At 31.7% G+C, this 22081-nt stretch overlaps 4 protein-coding genes and 1 pseudogene across 8 annotated transcripts; 2 read left to right on the forward strand and 3 right to left on the reverse strand.

Moving 5' to 3' along the window:
* Window positions 1-385: 385 nt before the first annotated feature.
* On the forward strand, window positions 386-7274 carry LOC105430080 (oxaloacetate tautomerase Fahd2a, mitochondrial). 2 transcript variants are annotated; one of them, XM_011643422.3, is made up of 7 exons: window positions 386-665; window positions 2476-2637; window positions 3179-3214; window positions 5641-5857; window positions 6250-6578; window positions 6661-6748; window positions 6842-7274. In XM_011643422.3, the coding sequence occupies exons 1-7, from the start codon at window positions 517-519 to the stop codon at window positions 6902-6904; spliced, it is 1044 nt and encodes a 347-aa protein (XP_011641724.2). In that variant the 5' UTR covers window positions 386-516; the 3' UTR covers window positions 6905-7274. The 2 variants fall into 2 exon arrangements, with proteins under 2 accessions (XP_011641724.2, XP_011641725.2); XM_011643423.3 differs by lacking the exon at window positions 3179-3214 and having other exon boundaries at window positions 387-665.
* Window positions 7275-7377: 103 nt separating this feature from the next.
* On the reverse strand, window positions 7378-13963 carry LOC105430081 (ATP-binding cassette sub-family G member 1-like; annotated as a pseudogene). Its single transcript, XR_016140640.1, has 11 exons — window positions 12987-13963; window positions 11041-11348; window positions 10616-10771; window positions 10157-10367; window positions 9709-9816; window positions 9185-9330; window positions 8936-9102; window positions 8560-8660; window positions 8271-8426; window positions 7961-8079; window positions 7378-7743 (listed from the first exon to the last, which is right to left on the reverse strand). The product of XR_016140640.1 is annotated as an ATP-binding cassette sub-family G member 1-like (transcript).
* A 651-nt stretch (window positions 13964-14614) lies between these two features.
* LOC105430082 (nucleolar protein 16) lies at window positions 14615-15692 on the reverse strand. Its single transcript, XM_011643425.3, has 3 exons — window positions 15506-15692; window positions 15068-15398; window positions 14615-14981 (listed from the first exon to the last, which is right to left on the reverse strand). Exons 1-3 carry the CDS (start codon window positions 15610-15612, stop codon window positions 14874-14876), a joined length of 546 nt encoding a protein of 181 aa, XP_011641727.2. The 5' UTR covers window positions 15613-15692; the 3' UTR covers window positions 14615-14873.
* A 157-nt stretch (window positions 15693-15849) lies between these two features.
* On the forward strand, window positions 15850-19595 carry LOC105430083 (TGF-beta-activated kinase 1 and MAP3K7-binding protein 1). Of its 2 annotated transcripts, XM_089082487.1 has the most exons (7): window positions 15851-16276; window positions 17534-17617; window positions 17698-17771; window positions 18004-18136; window positions 18201-18441; window positions 18524-18780; window positions 18869-19595. In XM_089082487.1, the coding sequence occupies exons 2-7, from the start codon at window positions 17570-17572 to the stop codon at window positions 19331-19333; spliced, it is 1218 nt and encodes a 405-aa protein (XP_088938613.1). In that variant the 5' UTR covers window positions 15851-16276; window positions 17534-17569; the 3' UTR covers window positions 19334-19595. The 2 variants fall into 2 exon arrangements, with proteins under 2 accessions (XP_011641728.2, XP_088938613.1); XM_011643426.3 differs by having other exon boundaries at window positions 15850-16276; window positions 17534-17771.
* Window positions 19596-19597: 2 nt separating this feature from the next.
* LOC105430085 (succinyl-CoA:acetate/propanoyl-CoA:succinate CoA transferase) lies at window positions 19598-22036 on the reverse strand. Of its 2 annotated transcripts, XM_011643429.2 has the most exons (6): window positions 21687-22036; window positions 21256-21408; window positions 20928-21167; window positions 20327-20731; window positions 19965-20231; window positions 19598-19870 (listed from the first exon to the last, which is right to left on the reverse strand). In XM_011643429.2, the coding sequence occupies exons 1-6, from the start codon at window positions 21847-21849 to the stop codon at window positions 19680-19682; spliced, it is 1419 nt and encodes a 472-aa protein (XP_011641731.2). In that variant the 5' UTR covers window positions 21850-22036; the 3' UTR covers window positions 19598-19679. The 2 variants fall into 2 exon arrangements, with proteins under 2 accessions (XP_011641731.2, XP_088938616.1); XM_089082490.1 differs by lacking the exon at window positions 20928-21167.
* Window positions 22037-22081: the final 45 nt, after the last annotated feature.

Raw genomic sequence — 22081 nt, forward strand, 5'->3', positions numbered from 1 at the left:
ATAAGTGTTTTGTGTATCAATAATGAATAATAAAATATTGATTATCGACTTGTCGAACTTATATTTTCATATTTCTTTTCTCGCTTACAATAAATAATTTATATGCTCATAATTAGCAGGAAATTGATATTGTTTATCAATGTGCGTTTTATATCTCTGTGCAGATGTTTATTGACAATCGATATTACTTTAAGATAAGATAATATCGTCGAATGTTGCATTTCACGCTTCGTAAAATATTTCCTTTAACATATATTTTTTTCACGCCTCTCTTTTTCTTCTTTTTCCCTCGATCCTGCTCAAAATTGCATCGATCGGTCTCTTTGCCTTTTTATCAAAGGTCACGTGAGTGAACCCCCTTACGCGCCGCGCGGCTCTCTCGAGAGCGTGGGTACCTCAGTTACGTTTCGTCTCTCACGGTGTATGTTTGTTGGACGATCGCTCTTTCATTTTCTTTGCTCGCGCATCTCTCTCTCCCTTTATCAGTTCGATAATAATCGATAATAATCGAAAAAAATGCCATATCGTGGAAAATTACGGTTGCTTAGCAGAGCATGCCTTGCATTAAGTAACGCGTACGGGAGAAGCGAGAGTAGCCCGTGCTTCGCCGTCGCCAGCATCGCCGGCAGCAGAAATTTCTCTGTGGGCCGCACGCTCAATATGAGGTGAGCATGAACCATTCAGGGCCGTATCACTGGCGGGCAAAATTCCGTTTCGGTGGAACGTCTCGCGGTTCGGCGGATCGATGAGTTTCCAAATGCTGCGAATTTTATCGTGACTCGACTGCGGCCTATCTTGCACCAAATAGCTCGAGGAATTTAATCAATATAAAAAATTCTTCACCTCAAAAGCTCCGTCCAACGTGAATTTTAATTGTACAAATTAAATCTCCATCCTGAGATTCTGTATTTATATTTTTATTTTTTTATATTCTGACGCAGTTTCTACCGATTATAAAATGTATTTCTTGTTTCACTATTTTTATTTTAACTTATTATTATACTGAAGATGATCTAAAGTAAAATCGATACATTTATATATTTTTTGAATATTTTTTTCTTATTATAATACAACTTTTATAGAAATTTAATACTGGAAGATAGTAATTACTAATTTTGAGTAAAAATTAAAAGTACTGACCGGCAGTGTTTTTAATACTCAAAATAAATAATTTCCATTGATCAGTATTAAATTAATTTCTGTAGCGGAATATTTAGTATTAAGATCCGACTTAGCTTTCATGGTCTCTAATTCAATTATTTATCTTGAAATCGAATAAACATTTCATATTTACAAATACAAACTTCAAAATATGTAAACTACCAAATAGCTCGTCGTGATCGGCGGAAGGAATTCATTTTCGTTTTTACCTTCGGTATTCATCACGTGATTTTACATCCGAGGTTGTCAAGCGACAATGATCTTGAAATGTTATTGTTTTGTTAACTGGTTAGATCTTAGATCAATTTCAGATCAAGGATGATTTTAAATCGGAAAAGATCAGACTATGAATATTTCCTGGTGTAACCAATCTGTCTTATATATATCGTCTGCCTCTATTAAAAGAGAATTCACGCTCGAAACTACGTCTCTAGCTTCGTCAGAAAATCCTTGTTTTCGCACATGAGACATATAAAAATCGCACATCTCGGGATGGAGATTAGTTCGATAAATATGGAAACTTTTCAAGGGAAGGCAGAACGAAACATATAACTGATGTTAGGGTTATTGGAATTATTCATGAAAGCTTGGAGATGTCTGAAAGCATAAAACAACTCAGAAATCTTAATTGCAATTATTTTCGAAAATTATAATATTGCGACAATCATAATTATAATTATTAACGTTTAGTTATCGAAATATATGAGAGTGTGTCATATGAATTTATCGAAAGTAACGCAATATATTGTTTAATTTTCTGATCAAATTGATGAACTGTGTCGTAATAATAATCGTATGAGGTCTATCTTAACTCTCGCGTCTTGAAATATCACTTATTACCATATTTTGTTAGACTAGAAGTTTCTACATACATTCATACACGCGTATATACAAAGGCATATATAGATATGCTGACATAATGAGTGTGTCGGAGTGTGTTTTATCATCTGAATTGAATATGAATATTTAGAAACCGATATTTGAACGCTACACAAACTTTCTTCTATCTTTTTATATAACATTTCGCAAAAAAAGAAAATAAAATACTATTTTCTTGATTAGAGAAAAAAGTAATATATTTTTTTTTTCATTTCCCAATTGTCGTACATACTTATTGAATTTTTGACAGTGTAATTAATTCCTTGTTGTTCCTCGTTCTATTATCGTTTCGGCGTAATTTCGCGTCGAAAGCGAAATGATAAAAGACGCTTCACATTTAGAAAGTCAGGTCACATATGACGTAACGAAACACGATGATTATCCCGACTGGCCTGGCAACTCGTGACTTTCCTGATTACAATATATTTTTGTCAGGTTCGTCCAATTCACAAACAAAAGCGGGGGCCCGCCGCACCTCGGTGTCCAGCTGAAACAGGGTGGCGACATCATTGCTGTGTCTGCAGTCGACTCGCGGATCCCAAACACGTTGAAAAAATTTCTAGAAGGTGGCGATGATCTGCTCAAGAAGGCCAAGAGGTAAGAGGAAAATTTGAACAACCAGGCTCGGCTCCGCATGAGATATTTGCGAGAGAGATAACATTCGTACGCATTATAATATTGATAAACGCTCGAAGCGATTTCTAATGATAATGCATAGCTACTCCTTCGCGAATTAAAACACGAACGGATTATATGATTAGAAAGCGGTTTGGAGTAGATAAGCGACGAGAACAGGATCACATTGACGGTACTTTCTACCGCAACTATTTCCTTTTTTCGAAGAAATTCTAATTAGAAATCTTGGAAGTATAATTAAATATGTGTCTCTCGATTGAAGTGATAAAACTGGAATTTCAACACGTCGGAGTTATCTTACAAATTATTTCTTTTTTGAATATCTGGGATATGTGTGTATATATTATTTTAGTATATATATATATATATATATATATATATATATAGTATATATATATATATATATATATATTATATATTATGTATATTAGTATATGATACTAAAACCAACGGTACGAGAAAAAGAAAAGAGTTTCCGATTTCAATGTGTTTGTTTCACCAGGGACGACGATTTCGACCTAAGGAGGGCAGTAGAGAGGTTGGTGCTTATGGTACTCGATTCATGTGATAAAGTAATGAATCCCTCTTTCTTCTTCCCTTTTGACTAGTTAGTCTGTACTTGTTTTTCGCCTACGCACATATGTACGATATCACTAATTCTTATTTCCTAGCTAGAATATATCAAGTCGCATCTTTATTAATCGAATCAGCTTTTTTCACCTATTCTTCAAGTTTATTGATTTTATATCTGATCTTATTTTTTAGAATTTTACATTTATTATTGATGTTTAACTAAATTTCGAGTTACTATACGTATGCACGACGAAGTTGTGGATATTTAAAAATAAAATAAAATCGACACATTATTCGAATAATTTTTATAATCTTATCGCTAAAGTAACATCGTTTCGCGGCGAACGAAAAAAGAAGAATAAATTCATGTTAAATAATTTCATGACGTTTTATATTTCGGCGGAAAATGCGAGTGACTTTGAAACATGAGAACGGTACACACGCTATGATATAATCAATCATATGATGATTGCGTAATAGAATTAGAATTTTAATCGCGCGCCAGATAACTATCACTTTATCAATAATTCGACGACGGGACATCCTGTTCGCGATCGCGATTCAATCTCTCTAATGGAATTCCCGAAACAAATAATCTTCGAAACGAAAGAGACAATTCTATACATATATAAATTTACTCGAGAATATTATTTACATACGTACCGATCTGTATGTTGTTGTCCTTGAGCAAGAATTGAGAAAGGAAGAATCGCGTGATGAATGTATAATTTTATTATATATATGCGCATATGTATATATGTTTTTAGCAATTACTCTAGTTCATTAGTAGAAAATTGTCATGCGTCACGTCAGCACGTGGCATTTGTGAAATCGTGCATTGCATGTTTCCTGTTGTTCGACTTATCGATTTCGGTTAAGTCTCAGCCTCAAACCTTGCCTTTATCGATCGCATCCGCAATCCCGCTTAAGTACGCGTCGTTCGAGAGAACTTTTGAAAGAGCTTTTGCATTGTATTCTTGCGTCTCGCATCGCGTGATGATCAACAATTGAGTCTTATCATTGCAACTAACTCTCGATCAGACGCGACTGTTAATACTAACTCAAGACGGCGCCTTGTCCCGCTGCCAATTGGCAGAGGCTCGAGCTTCTTTGGGACAGATTTTTTTTTAAGTGAAAGCAGCCAGTGAATGGGAGAACGTTTATATCTTGTCCGATTGCGCAAATGTATCTCCTATCGTCTTAAAGAATTAACGATTGACCATAATTCGTCTTCTTCTTTTTAAATTTAATTTATCAATCGTCAAACGATGACTCTTGGCAATTGAATGAAACTGGGACAAGTGATAAAAGCGATCGCTAATTTAATTTGCTAATAGAGCATTCATTTATGCGATATTGCTTTTGTTCATTATAGTTTGTACGTGTCAGAAAAACAAGCGTTCACGCTGGAGATAATATTACATAACAGAAACGTTGCGTGCAAAATCTTAAGTTCTCGTGAAATATGATATAAGATGTATGTGTGATTTTTTCATTTAACTTAAATCTTTAAATTGAGGCATAATGTGAAAAATGAGTAGAAAATATTCTTTAACAGAATAAAATTTTATCCGTCCAACAAACAAAATTCTTGCACGTGGAAACGTTCACAATTTTGTTTGTTGGACGGATAAAATTTTATTCTGTTAAAGAATATTTTCTACTCATTTTTCACATTATGCCTCAATTTAAAGATTTAAGTTAAATGAAAAAATCACACATACATCTTATATCATATTTCACGAGAACTTAAGATTTTGCACGCAACGTTTCTGTTATGTAATATTATCTCCAGAAGATACAAACTATAAGAAATATATTCGTAAAAACCAGATGCACGTTGCTGTACAATTAATCAATGATAATACGAACACAGTAGAAATATGCTTAATTAATCCGCATTAATTTAGCAATACAAAGTTCTCGGCGCGGAGATTGGACGCAGGAGTAATTGAGATTTAGACGAGTGAGAATAATTAATGGTGTTATTACATGTTCATTGCCGCAAGTCGGATTTCCCTTGAAAGCTTTGTTGCGCATGTACAACCGTATGTATTTCATTAATGGCGATTATTACCGATAATTAACAAGCTTGTGCACAGAACGATAGGAAATGCAGGACTCATTTCTCTCGTGTGAATGTAAACAACTAAATTTCTTCTTTTTCTTTTTCTTTTTCTTTTTTTTTTTTTTAACATCTACTGTCTGTTTCTTCTTGCCTCTAACATTGTAAAATCTTCCTGCAGGGACTTACGGCGATGAAGAAAAAAAAAAAAAGAAAAAAAAAGAAAATGTATTTAACCAGGTTTCGCCTCGCGTGCGAGTTGATTAACTTTGATCGGATGATTCCGGAGCTTATCTAAGACGCTAAGTTAAGCACGATGGTTACAGAATAATCGCCGAGGGACGGAGCGTCACGCCCGAGGCCGACGTGAATTTTCTGGCGCCAGTCACGCGTATGGACAAGCTCATCTGCATCGGCCTCAACTACAGCGGACATTGTCAGGAGCAAGGTAAACCGACTCCGGAGAGTCCGATAGTCTTTAACAAATTCCCCAGCAACATCATCGGGCCGCACGACAACATCCAGCTGCCGCAGATCTCGGACGTAAGTCGAAATTATCGGCGGGAGAATGCCGTGTCGATCATCGATGCGGGATGCTCCTGAAGATTGTGTCGATTCTCTTCTATCTGGAACCGTTTATTTTTAGTCCTCGAGATTACGTCACTTTGCTTCGTTCTACTCATTCCGGGGTATAAGCACGCTATTCTATTGTGACTTATTTTTTACGAGCTGTTTCTTGTAACTTGAATACCGAGTTAATTTGTTATATTTGCGTGTCTAAGTTGTTCAAAATGTTTGCCATTATTTCATTTTATAATTTGTCCTTGATCCCCTAAGAAAAGTAGAACGCGGCATATGATGTTACGTTCTGAAAGAACACGCGCCACGCTCGATCACGAGCCCAGTTAAAGAGCAATTGTTCTTTGGATTTGCAGAAAATCGATTGGGAGGCCGAACTAGCGATAGTGATCGGGAAGAAATGCAAAAGTCTCAGCAGTGACAACGTTGAGGATTGTATCTTCGGTTACACAGTAGCGCAAGATATAACGGCGCGCGACTGGCAGAAGCGGAATGGTGGTCAATTCCTGCTTGGCAAAGCGATGGATACGTTTTGTCCTCTCGGCCCAGCCGTGATCACTAAGGAGGCGATATGCGACATCAATAACTTGTCTGTGAGAACATGGGTGAACGGTAAATTAAAGCAGGACGGCAACACCAGCGAGCTCATCTTTAAACCACATGAAATAGTCGCTTATATTTCTCAGTTTGTATTTTTTTTTTTATATGATGATATATTGTTAATACGTATACAGACGCATATATGATATGTTAATTAAAAATTTCAGATTTATGACGTTGCTACCAGGTGATGTGATTCTCACTGGTACACCGGCTGGTGTAGGATTCACGCGTAATCCACCTGAATTTCTGCAGGTATTTTTTTTACATTTAATAAATTAATTAAATTATAGTATTTTTCATATATATGTACGACATACCATTTTGTACCTTGGCTGCATGTTTTAGCGTGGCGACGTACTTGAAACGGAAATCGAGAGTCTGGGACGTTTGAGAAACAAAGTGATCTGATTTAAAAGATAGAGCATACCTTTGGAAAGCGTTAACAGAACTTTGTGATCCTCACAAGACTGGACTTATGTTTCCCTCAGGAATCAACATCCGCGATATAACATTGAACTGTCCCAGAGTCTGTATTTTTGAGAACATATTCGGAATGAAACGTTGAATCGAATATGTTCTCAAGTTACAAGAATAAGTATTTATATTATACCAATAATTTTAGCGCAATTGCAAATGTTTATACTACAGATAGCGTCGCCCCTTTTCACTCAGGGGCACAAATAGGGGCATCAAATATACCTTTGATAACGCAGCAACGCTAATTTTTTATGTATCACATATTTTATGTATTTGTATAATTAAAACAAAGTCATTTCTATGTGTCTTTATTTGATTTCATTCTTTTCAGAATAAATGAATCCTTTCATATAACTTATTATAACTTTTATGATCTAAATTTATTGATTTACTTATAATAAATAGTATATGTTTTATATATTTATTATACAAATAACTTCTTTTACAAAATAATCTTATTGGAATATGTGGAATGGAAAACTCAATAATTTTTAAAATTTATTTCATTAACGTCTTATTTTAAAACAATTATTAATTTAATTCGTCACTTCTTCGCATAATAAATTTTCCAATAAAACACTGAATAAAGAGTTATATGTAAACAGAATATCCAAAAACCAAGTATTATCAAAGTAACATAAAACGGCACTGTTAGTAAGCCCATCATGTCAAGAATTTTGTTTGGTGAACGAAAGTGGCAATAAAGTTCCGAACACAATAGATTTTCTCGATCAAGATAAACTGCTTGCATTAATCCTTCAAATGCATATCTATAATAAAATTTTATACTTCTTAAATGCATCGACAATATAAATAAATTGAAAACATAAAAAAACATATTTTGAAAAGTACACGGAAACAAAAATCGCCGGTAGACAATCGATAATAAATTAATAAACAGTTTTCAAGAAAAACATTACCGATTAATAAAAAATAAAAACTGAAAGTCTTGAATTTTTAATTGTTATAGTATAAAATTGTCTGTACCTGTAATAGCTTAGAGTACCTAAAGGTTGCAAATATTCCGACATTTCTTCTATTTTCACAAAAAATCCGGCAAACAGTGCAAATGGTATATTAACTGATGGTATTAGAAACAAAGCTACCTGAATAAAATTATAGTTCATCTACATTAATTTTTCAAACTAAATAATAAAATTGAAATTTAAATGATACAAAGTTATCACTGACGGAAATTGTCTCATAATTGATTGATTTGTGTTTTTTATAACATTCCTTCAATATCATAAGTGTTAGAATAAAATAAAAAATAATATAAAAATTATCATTAAAATACCACAGGATGAAGAGCTGTGCCACCAAGTGATCCAATCATTTGTGCAAGAATCGTTAATAATATACTAATGCTCCATGCCTTTAGAATTCTATCATATACCATTGGTTGACCTGTCATATAATACGATATAAACAGGAAAGATGAAGAACAAATTATCTAAAAATTAAACAAAACAACAACAATTCTTAATCAATTTAAAGTATGACGACATAGTTGATTCATTTTATATTCAACGAGAATTTTATTTCTTTCGAAAATAACGAAATTGTAAAGCTATATTGAAACATACTTGCAATGGGAACTCCGTTAATATCTTTACGATGTAGTAGGATCTCAAAGAATACCAATTATTTAAATGTTCTTGTAGAAATACTGCCGCTTCCGTGGGAACTATAATCAGACGTGCTATATGCAACATAACTATATTTAAATTGCGAAATAGCTTTATTATAATTTTAAACACGATAAAGTGTCAAAAATCTTATCAAAGAATTTTGTTGATTTTTATAATTAAAAAAATTATAGTAATTATAAATATATAAACAGTAAAATCGAATTTATCAACAAAATTGTATAAATTATAATATAATATAGCATAAATATATTTATATATAATATATTTTTAGCAGTATATGAAATATGTCAAAAGAATTTATGTAACTTACACACGTGCACTGTCGACATGGCATTTGCAAAAAATATAAATATCATAATAAAGAATAAGTAAGATATATTGCTGAGCACTTTTTCCGCGTCATAGCCGAAATCATAGAAAACTAATCCTAATAAGTCCGATTATGATGTGTACAATAATTCTTAGTTTTGTCATGAGCTGAAGGAAACAAGATGATAGCATTTCTAAATACATCAAATATAAATTACAAAATATAATATTTTCTAAAGTTTATACTTACAATATCTCGTTTGATACAAATTAGACCTCTTAAAAATAAAATCTTTTGTTCCTGCCACATTGACTTTTTTTGTACTGTATTATTTATAGGTATAACTGTATCATCTATTTTGTATTTCTGCTTAAAGATAGTCGATAAATTTGATGCTATAAAAAAAATCTATTATTTATTGACAGTATGATGATTGAATAATTTGTATCTCATGCATTGTTTGCATTAGTGCTTGTATTTTTATTAATTTTGAATAATTTTTTATCACAAAAGAGGCACTCGATTCCTCTTACATTTCTGATTTTTTTTCTGTGTGTATTTACTGCAATGTAAATTTTATTTAAGTTACCATAAATACTGTAAATGATTGAGATAAAATATTCACACACTCATTATTTACTCATTGCAAAACAAAAGAGAAAATCATTGCTGTCATTAGTGTAAATTGAAATAATTGTTAATGGATTGAAAAAAAATAATAGGTGAGATAACTAAAAATAAAACATTCAGCATAAATTATACAGCATATTTACCTTCTTCATGATCTTTACATCCTGATTTAAACTTATCATATTCATCACGACAAATTTTGTATAAATTATTTAAATCACCACTTCTCTGTCCAGTTATCACCTCAAGCACTGTAATCAAATCAAGAGAAAGCAATATTACAAGTAGATTGTTCTGTTTTGCTTTTTCAATTAATAACACATATTTTTACTTGTTTATTCTAAATATTAATAAAATTATTGTGCATGTGTACAATCATAAAAAAAAAATAAAATAATGATTTCATATAAATAATGCTACATCAAGTTGGATAACAAAATTAAAAGCGAATATTTTTTTCAAATTACTATTGGAAACATAAATAGATAGATTTAGAACATTTAAAATTAATTCATGCTTCCGAATTCTTTCTTTTTTCTCATAATTCGTTAAATTATAATTTATTTATTAAATCGATAGAATTAATGTTACCGAATTCGGTTATGTTGTAAAAATTGGGACACATATATCCGGCGGTGTTGAATGTGTTTATGATTTCGCTCTTTGGACCGCAATATATACTTCTACCTTGATCAAGTATTATAATATTATCGAAGAGTGAGATCATCTGACTATTAGGCTGATGTATTATGCAAACTATCGTGCAATTCATTCTCGCTCTGCCATGCAGCATGTTAATGAGCTATTTTACAAACCATAATGTATTAATATATAATATATTAAGAATATTCTAACGACAGTTATAATAAGCCAATGTTGCTATGGAATGTTTTATGCTTTTATAATTATTGGTAAATATAAAAATCGATCTATGTCAATTAATATCAAATAATATTCTTTGTAGAACAATTGTCATTGAGACCGCATATATAACCGCAGTAATGATCTTTAATCTTTGATCTTTTGTTTCAATGCCAAATCTTTTTGTACCTGATTAGACGTCATACTATCGAGACCACTTGTCGGCTCGTCTAGTAAGAAAACGTGTGGCTTGGTGATCATCTCTTCCGCTCGCCGCCGCTTAATTTGTTTGCCATTTGTATCCAGACAATTCGACAAGTTGAGACTCTCCGCGATCTCGTTCACCTAAGAACAACAATGCAATGCGTCAATCCCATTACTTTGTTTGCCCCACACACAGCAATTTAATAAATTTATAATTATATATACATTTTATTAATAAATTTATATATACACAAGATTAATATAATTAATATGATTAATATGATTAAACAGTATCTAATAAAAGGCTACTTCTAGGCCGCTACTTTACAATTTATCAATGTTGAATAGTTACATATGTCGTAAACATAAATATACTTGAAATATTTCCGTTATATTTGCATTTGACTTACAATTAGATAGATCGCCTGTTTATTCTGATTAGCGTCGAGCTTAAATCTAGCCGCTATATAAAGAGTTTCTCTTGTTGTGAGTAATGGCAATAGTTGAAACTGTTGCGGCACATAGCACACCTGTTTGCGGAATGTCTCTCTGTTCCATTTGCCGTTATTCACAGTTACAGTGCCTTTAATATTAAATAACCGATTGCCTGTTATTATTTCTAATAAAGTAGTTTTTCCCGCACCGGAAGGGCCAATTATCACTGTGAGTTTCCCTGGTTCGAAATGGCCGGTCACATTGCGTAGGATTTTCTTAGTTCCTATGGTAAACGTTCCTTTTTATCAATATCTAGATGGTATTTCATTTAATATTAGCAATGCTCACAATCAGTTTGTTCTCCTTTAACATTCAGCGAATAACAGATAAAATGATTAAGGATGAGAATGTTAAATGAAACAGCCTAGACGATACGCAATATTTAAAGTGACGTATTTGCATGTATTAAAATCTATCGATGCACAAAGACTGTCTAGAAAAACACAAAGTGTTATATAAAATGTTACATAATTAATGCTTTTATAATGTAATAAAAATAATATGTGTAATAAAAATAAAATGCAATATATTATGTATATATATATATATATATATATATATATATATTAGTAATATTTAACGTCTTATGTTATAAACTGTAGGACTTGACTTATTTTATAAAATAAAATTAAAATTTTTAATCTTAAAATAAAACTTTTAAAATAAAATTTTTGTATATATTATATATGTCAGATATTGTGTTTTTGTGATAAACTACTTTTATTTCAAATGCTTTGTCATTATTTTTTATTTGAATTTATATAGATTAAGCTCTTTCTCGACTTATATAAAAAAAAATTTTTATAAATATTATAAAAAAATTATTAAGACTTTTCTAAGATCTAGTAGCATGCGCTAAGTTAGTCCTTTTTGGAAAATTAACATAAATTTATTATTTGTGTTATTAGAAATTCGATAATTAGTGTATGTTATTATGCTTAGTATGTTTTATATATAATATACATTTATTGGTCAAAATAATGACAGATTTGAATGCCAATATACTTAGTATTGTGATTTATTTATAATCTTCTTGAATTAAAACTTATTTAAATTAAATTAATTATGCCATTCTCTTGATTCGGACTAAAAAATAAACGATTAAGAACAGGTAAGCGATGTAAAGATGCTAAAAATTTTTAAATAAATAACTGAATTACATGTTATTTTCTTGCTGATTTGTAAATTGATAACAATTCATCTTTTCTTCAGGCTGTTGCATCGAGAGATATAATAAAATTGACGAAAGTCGCGCGCTGTTCAAGAATTCGCAATCTTGCATTTTCGGTATAGCGTAAACTCGTTGCTATGCCGAAATGCAAGATTTATTGTGGTAGCATTTAGGCTACAACAATGCATTTATTATGTTAAATTTCAATTTTAAAAATAATGAATTAATAATGTATATAGCACGTTTTAAAATATTATACGTATGATTAAAATGTTGTAATATAGATAATGTTCATGTTGAATGTTCAATGTTGTAATTTTTTTATTTTTAGATCATAAGCGTAAATTAAAAAATTTTTAACAAATCAAATAGCTAATTAATAGCTAATTTGCTAATTAAAAATGACTTCTTCGGCTAGCTTTTTCGGAATGTAAATGTTCTGAATCATTGATAAATGGATGTGTAAATCAAAATGCAAAACACAATGTATATACACAACATATATCGCGACATAGCATAGTCTATAATCGTGTCGCTGTTATTTTAATTAAGTGACGAGATATAATCTATTATATAGGCCTATTTAAGGCGATCTGAAGGTATCACGAAAATTAGAAGCAATATCACGATATCGAGAATGCTGTAATTGTAGTTTCGTGAATATGCGAATATGAATGATAATAAACTTGCCTTTGCGATTGCGAATCGAGTAACAGAGATCGTTAAATTCGATGCACATTTGTGAATTTCCAGTTTCCAGCAAATTTTCCGATTCCTGTAAATGGATTTTGCAGTCGTCATCCAGTATTCTTGCTGTCGTTGCGTTATTTTCATTATTTATTTCCAGCATTTTTCTAAACACTTCGTAGAACTGTCTATAATTAACTAAATAGACTGATGTTCACACTGCGCGTGCAAAATTGTATATAATAAAGACGTGTGATATATGCAGCGATTGTGAAATTTTATCAGTCGCAATTTTATTTATGGGAATCACATCAATTTTATTTAATCCTCTATCGTTATTGATAATAAACATGTGAGAAAGATGCTTTTTTATTTCTACGAAAGAAACAAATGTTATGCGCGCGAAGTATCACGCTCAAATTTTCCATTGCAACTACCGAACGGAGAACGGATATATGTTACGATACACTTGTTGATGAATACCTGATAATGACTCACCACCTCCTGCTACTATAAATGACTAAATCTTTTTTCTATCTTTTTTTTATTATAATTATCCCAAATAAGAAGGGAGGGTAGCGTCACGGCGGTGCCCAATCACGAATCAGTCATGAAAATTCGTAATTATTTTGCGAAAAATATCACCTCAGCCAGGAATCGAACCTGGATTTCCTGCTTACTGGGCAGGTATCTTATTCTTTCGAAAAGGCATATGATGATACTTGTACACTATGATGATATTTATCGCAATAACGTGAACAACACGTTAACAATACAATGATATATATATATATATATATATATATATATATATATATATTACAATATACATATATACATGTATATTCTTGAATCCCCACCACTGGTACTAATATAACCGGTTTTAACATTTACATAACAAACACAAACATTTACATAACAATCTTGACTGACTGATATTAAATTTCATTTCTTATTGCAAATTAAACATATGTATATACTTATATAAATATAAATATATATATATATATATATATATATATATATATATATATATAAGTATATACATATGTTTAATAAGAAATATATATATGTATATATTCATTTACTTCTAATAATTATATTATTAAATATATTGTAGAAAATATATCTTATAATAATAATACAAATATTCTTTTAAACGTTGATGAAATTATAAGTATTGGTAATTTATCAATATTTTAGTGCTGTCTCTAATGCATGGAAATGGAATTGGAAATGCTAACAATGCATTTCCAAAGTTCGACTATTTTCTCAACATCCTCTTATAATATACATTTATCACTTCACCTAGTTTGTTTTTAACAAGTTAAACTTATGTAGAAAAAAATTAAGTCATTATTTTACTATCAATGACATCATATACAAAATGATATGATATAACTGCATATGCACAGCATAGAATCATCTACATTAATGAGCATTCAGCAAAAGTAGACAAATTTAATTTCTTAATTATTTTAATTAAAAGCATCATTTATTATTTAAAGTATATTTAATATAAATAATTTGCAGAATATAGACAAAAAAAAATAGTTTTCAGTTTTGCAATTGGTAATTTTTACATTTAATCATCCAATAAAATTAAAGATGGCAAAGCAAACCCACGTATATTACACTATATAGTAAAGTATTTATGTACAGTAATATAATTACAAACATTCATTATTTATAAATAAATTTTGTTATATATAACAAAATGTATTTATTTTCTATCATGATACAATCTTTTCCTCTTAACAAATTAGTATAAATTATTTTGCATTGTATATTTAAGTCATTAACTTACATATACATTAATTTTAATTCAAAAATATAAAAAATCCTAATATATATTCATATATATTAAGATTCTAAGTAAATATTGTTATGTTAAAAATATTCGTTATATTGTTCTGGAATACCTTTAAACATTTTTATTTTGGCTCGTATTTGCTTCCAAGTTAATTGATAATAGTTCTTCTTGTCTCTCGACATTGCCTGTACAGATAGAGAATACATGGATAATGTTTCTTATGAACCATTTCTTGGATATAACAATGATTTTATCTGCTAAAAAATCTCACCTTGTAATCTTCATCATATTTTTTTATTAAATAAGTAAGAAATTCTGCTTGTGCCTTCGGTAATTTAAGAAGTCGCTCTCTAGGAGCTTTTGCCTCTGCTTCCAATTTTTTTGCTACATAATTTTTTGTTGCAATTATATTCATTTCTTTATTTTTGTGATTTGACGAATCTTCATTTCCTACTTTCTTTACTTTTTTTACGGCCTCCTCTAACATCTCGCGTTTCACGTTACGTATTTGCATTGTTTCGTTTGCATCGTACGCCAAACCCATATCTTTTAAATTGACACGAGTAGATCTTGTATTTTCCCATGCCTTCTTCACCTCATCACTAAAATTTAAATGTAATTAAATTAACAACAATCGATTAACAGTATATCAAAGCAAAACAATATATGTTAAGTGTAAATTACATGCATTTTAGATTAAAAAATTTACCATGGAATATTCGGCAGTTTCTGTAACTTATCTCGTAACCTTTTTCGATTCACATTCTGATTATATTTCTTCTTACGTTTCAATTTTCTGATTTTTTTAATTTTCATTTTACTGGAGATATTCTTTCAACGCACGTGTATACCTCGGCGATGTAAAATTCAACAATGCGTTCCCAAAGCTATCCAATGCAGCCGTACAGAACCATAGGGTCTGTTCTTTTTAACTGAACTGACTGCACTAGTTCAGAGTTTATCTTTTTTCTTCCAGTGTAAGAAAGAAAGATAAATTGTGAATTAGTACAACCAGTTTAGTCAAAAAGAACAGGCTTATAAACTTATACTTGTGAATCCTTATGCAGGATTCACAATATGGTCACGCAATCACGACAAAAATCTGAGAGGTCTTTTTCGTGAGATCGTCCAAAGCACAGTGGATGCTTTCCATTTATCTATCTTTCTTGGCTTTCAATGATTAACAAGGACAAAATGATACTTGTGTCGACTTGTGTCACTAAATGGAAAGCATTCAGTATACACTGTGACCGAATGTATTCCGTGCTTCTCGTAGTTGTTACCGCGTTCGATTTCGCACGAGAAACCGCACGAAAAAATATCTATTTTATATCTATTTTATTATTATCTATATGTTTTCTTTATTTTTGAGTTGAGGTAAAATAAAAGATGTCTACAGGCGCGGAACGTCCGGCTTCAATGCTCTTTCAGGACAGTCAGTACAATTGGACAGATGATCTTCCAGTTTGCAAGCAGTCTGGTGTGTATAACTTCATTACTTTCTTTTTTGTATTAAAGCAATAAAACATGGTATTGGTCACTTACTTATTTATATTTTGTACAATAACTTTGTTACTAATCAATATTTTAAATTGAAAACTTAACAATATCATATTCATCAAAGTGTTATTCAATATTCAATATTCTAGATTCAAAGAAATTCTTATGAAATATTTATTATATTGAATATTATCTATAAAAATGTAATGATACTGCATAATGGATCGAAGAAGAATAAGAATAAGAATATGGGTCACTACAAAAACAAATTTAAAAAATTGATTTTGTTTAGAAAAGCGTATTTTGTTATAAAATTATATATTTGTTTGTAAAATAAATTGTTTGTAAAATAAACTGTTAGAATTACAATATAACCACGAAGATCTAAAATAGATAGAGATAAATATTGATTTACTATGATTAGGAGGATAGATCACAAATTGAAAAAAATAATTTTTACAAAAGAAACTTTTAAACTTTTATATTTTTTAACCAAACTTAATTTATTATCGAAGAATTATTTGATATGAAAATCTTAAAAATAGCACTCTTTGAGAACTTTGTTAACAAAATGCTATGCTATTCTATGTTTGCATATCTTAGAATGTATAGCCATATGAAATATTAAATAACAAAAAATGCTCAAGTGTACATACATTCATGTGACACGATCAAGTTTAAAAAAAATGAGAAGGTATGTGTGTAATTGAATTCTAATATGTATCTTAGAAAAATTTAGAAATGCCCATAAAAATGCCTTATAACAAATGTCAGCTATTATGTATTAGTACTATTGCATAATCGTGAGTATTAAAGAAATTATTAAAGAAATGATTTTATAAATAATTATTAGAATTTGTCACCTATTAATAGATGTACAAATGACTATAATATCTATACAATCCATAATACCATCTTTTTTTTTAATGTTGCCAAGAAAATATATTTTTATTCTGTATAATAAATTGCAATATTTATTTACAAATAGCAAGATAAGAATAATAGTTTTTGTTAATAAATTTATGATTATAAATTTAAATTTAAATTATAAATTACAATACTTATACATATAATATTTGCCTCTAAGAGTTATTTGTAAAGTATGTTCTATGCTTTTAATTTTAATAAATAATCGATTTATTATTTTGTATTACATTAAGTATTATTTAATTAGTATAATGTATTAATAACAAATATTTTAATAGAATATGAAGATAACTTTTATGTGACATTCCAGGTGTAGGCTTTTCTACTAATCAAATCTATAGAGAAGATGGATATCGACAGGAAGAACATCCATTTGAAGATCGCAGTTTTCACTGTAGATATGACGATTCTACATTTCTTTACGCGGTATTTGATGGTCATGAAGGTACTAAAGCAGCCAATTTCGCTATGCAGAGAATGGCTGCAGAGATCCTACTTGGTCAATTGAATGGCAAATCAACCGATGAAGAAGTGAAAGAAGTTCTCCGGTAAGAATTTCATCGATAAAAAATCAAATTAAATAGAGTAAGAAACAATTTGATATAAAAATAATATGTATTTTATACTGAGTAAGCTAATGTTATAGTTGCGAATGAAGATTTTATTTCTGCAATAATAATAATAGATCTGGGAGGGGGGGGCAGTCCTCTTCTGAAGATCTGCCAATGATACTCAAATGGTCCATGTGTCTCTTCTACATGCAAAGTATTTGTTCTGCAGACAGGCATTCATAGCAGTTGAGAAAGGATACTTAGAATCAATTGGTGATCTATTAGCAGAACGAGCTAGTTTGCAGTTTGACATACCTGATGGATTGACTCCCTATGAAACCTATCAAAAGTTTCCAGATTTGGTTAGTTGTTTATTATTAAAATCGTGCTACTATTTTTATTTAGATGTGTAATTTGTATCTGCAGGTTGACAAACTAAATGCACTAAACTGTGAGTTGTCAGCTGGGACTGGTGCTGTTGTCGCCTTGGTTTACAGAGGAAGACTGTATGTCGCGAATGTCGGAGATAGCAGAGCGCTATTGTGTAAAACCGACAGCAATCAAGTTCTACGAGTTGTACAATTAAGCGTAGATCATGACTTGAGAAATGAAGACGAGCTTCTACGATTATCTCAATTGGGTTTAGATGTCGAATCGATCAGGCAAGGTAAACTCGACGTATATTTCATTTACGCGCCAAGTTGTTTTGATAAAAGAGAAATTCTGATAGATAGGAATGTACATTATAGGTTCTCATCTTGGAAATCAGGAAAACACGCGTTGTCTCGGCAACTATCTCGTCAAAGGAGGATACAAAGAATTCGAAGAGCTAGCAACTTCCTTGGCCGAACCGATCATTGCTGAACCAGAAATCCATGGTAGTATCGAATTGGATGAATCCTGTAGATTTCTTTTACTTATGTCACGCGGTCTATATAAATCATTGGAAGAAGCAACCGGAACCGATCAAGTCAACAAGGAATTGGCCTTAATAGCGGTCGAACAGGTAATTAATCTAAATAAATTTATAATCATCTCTTCAATTAAAATCTAATATATGTTTATTTTTAAATTAAATTTCTATCATATTTTAGTTTCGAGTACAGTCGACTTTAACCGGTGTCGCCCAGGCGGTAGTCGACAAGATCGTAAGAATTCACCATGACGTTAACATGAGCAATACACAAAACACCATGACTACTGGTAAGCGCGACGATATAACTCTCCTAGTACGAAACTTTAACTTCCCGCTGCCACACGCTCTGAAGAGTCCGACTAGTCAGTCTGTTAGATTCAATCCCGTGGTGCAGACCGCACCGATTAGCATAGTAGACAATGAGGATTTGTCGAGCATTAGCACCGGCATCACAGACGACAACGTCGATACGTCGACGACTGAAACGTCAACAACATCAGATTTGTATCCGCCTGGAGCTAGAATAGAAATCAGGAATCAGCGAAATGCTAGAATTAAGCCTTACGTAGATTTTTCAGAGTATTACGAGAATGTTGAGAAACGAAGGAAAGAGGGGACTCTACCGGAGGGCATAGATTTTTAACATTTTTTTTTATTTGACAAATGAAATATATTTAAATGTATATATGTATATATAATTGGTGTGCGCGCGCGCTTGTGTGCATATATATATGCAACACACACCAGTTATATATCTGTAATATATATGTGTGCATGTGCTTTGTGTGTGTGTGCGCGCGCGCTCTAAATATAATATATGCGAATGTTCCTATTATTGTATATATGTATTTTTGTCTTTTATCAGAATTGTATTTATTTATCTGAACATAAAATTGATAATGCAACATTTTTATATTTCTTGTTATCAAAATTTATTATCCGTACGAGACTTGGATTATCACATGATTTGTATTTACACATCATAAGTATTACAGATATTTTGTCGGGTTAGATTTCAAACGTTCAAATGCAGCCTTTTCGAGGCACTCCCTGTGATCGGGATGTGCAATTTGAATCAATGCATTCGCCCTTTGTCGTAAAGTTTTACCGAAAAGATTCGCTACTCCATGTTCTGTAACTATATAATGTGCGTGAGCTCTCGTAATCACCACTCCAGCTCCTACGTGAAAGAAAATGTTAATCGACGTCAAAATTATAAGTAATCAAATAATAAAATTTATCGCTGCGTTTATTCATCAAATTTGATCTTGTACCGAGTTTTAGCACTGGTTGTATTTTACTTTCCCCTCGACTAGTAACTGAGGGAAATGCTATGATGGCCTTTCCACGACCGTCCTGACTATTCGCTGCGCCTCGAGTGAAATCCAATTGACCGCCGAAACCAGAATACATCTTACAGCCCAAACTGTCTGAGCATATTTGACCAGTGAGGTCCATTTCGATACAAGAGTTGATGGCCGTCATCTTCGGCTGCATCGAGATCACTTGGCAATTATTCACATAATTAGCTGCCAGCATCTCTAACATAACAATAATTCTGATTATAAAATGATACGAGAACTTTAGCTCCTTTCTCAAAGCTATCAGAGTAAGCCAATTAGCCAATGACTATTACCAATGACTGGATTGTTATGCAGGAAATCATACAATTTTTTCGTTCCGATGGCGAAAGAGCTTACTATACGTCCTCTGTGCTTGAGCTTGCATTTGTTCGTAATATTGCCGTGCTGGACAAGATCAACTATTCCATCGGAAATAATTTCAGAATGTATGCCCAGATCTTTGTGATTAACTAGGGCGCAAAATATTGAATCAGGAATGCAGCCGATGCCGAGTTGCAGCGTCGCTCCGTCTTCGATCAGCCGCTGCGCAATGATCTTGCCGATCTCCTGCTCGAGATCGTTGGGCGGCAGACAACCCACGCAAGGCAGAGGACAATCATATCTCACTGCCCAGTCAAAGTGACTCGAATGGACCAGCGTATCTCCGAACGACCTCGGTATATGCTCGTTTACTTGCGCTAAAAAAAATATCTTCTTCATAACTTTTAAGATTATTTTAAAATATCAATATTACAATATAATAAAAAATAACAAATATTAATAGTTAACTGAGTTAGCTTTCCAGATTCACTGGTCATCACATAAATAATTTTATCTTGTTTTTACTGTTATGATTTTTATTAATATCAACATTATTGTTAATTCGGGACGAACCGATAAGGACTTTGGCAGTGCAAATTGCAGCGCGAGTGCAATCCGCGTTCACGCCGAGCGAGCAGAATCCACGTGCATCCGGCATGCTCACATGGATCAGGGCAATATCTGGAACAATTTGTTTCTCGTAGAACAATTTCGGTATTTCATGCATAAATACCGGAATGCAATCAGCTCGTCCTTCATTCACTGCTTCTCTGAGATTATACCCCACGTATAGACTGATGGATCTGAAGTGCTCTTAAACGTAACATTGTTGCAGAAAATTATTTATTTTTGCATTTATAAGGCATCATATTATCCATGAAAATTATTGAAAATACCGTACTCTCAAATTCCGGATTGGCGAACGGTGTATCACCCTCGAGGTTCAGGTGCAGCAATCTGACCCCACGCAAATTATTGCATATTCCGTGCTCAGTCATGGCACGCACAAGTTCCATCGGCGTACCTGCACCACCTTGTATGAAAACTAAATGCTCTAAAAAGGAAAAAATTTATTTACAAAAGAATTTATCTTACAGCAATATTTGTAATACGTAACAATTTATGTTCACGAAAATTTCTAGATACATGTATTTTTTAGAAAAATTCTATGTTCTGTTATTACGATTTAAAAATTAAAATAATTAAATTAACTTATAAATATGTACGCGAATTTAATGTTATTCAAGCTAAAATGTATGTAAAAAAGAATAATCATCTTTCATACACATAGTATAATAGTCTATCTAGAACGTGTAATACGGCTATAAATACCTGAATTTATGATTTTTACCGCATCTTCTACGCAAACCCATTTTGGACATCGTTTTAAAGGTTGAGAAGGTTCCCTCAAAGTTCCCAAGTATCGCTGTCTATATAAATGAAAAGGTTTCACGCGCTGAATTTTGCCAAATATCAATCCTAAATTTCGAAGCATTTTCTCATCGTTCCGAAATCGATAGAACTATAAGCTTTTGATAATACGATAATACGACAATAAATACACAATATTCTTATAAAAATTTGCACAATAATCTAAAAGATGTCACAGACCGTATACGTCATACGAAGTGAATCCATCGCAATTCTCGTAAACCGCTATTTGAACATCTGATTTGGCGGCGTTCGATTTTTTGACAGCACTCATAATCCGCGAACAAACTATCAAT

This window comes from Pogonomyrmex barbatus, unplaced genomic scaffold, assembly GCF_055798465.1.
Source record: "Pogonomyrmex barbatus isolate J1 unplaced genomic scaffold, ASM5579846v1 scaffold1, whole genome shotgun sequence".
Lineage (NCBI taxonomy): Eukaryota > Metazoa > Arthropoda > Insecta > Hymenoptera > Formicidae > Pogonomyrmex > Pogonomyrmex barbatus.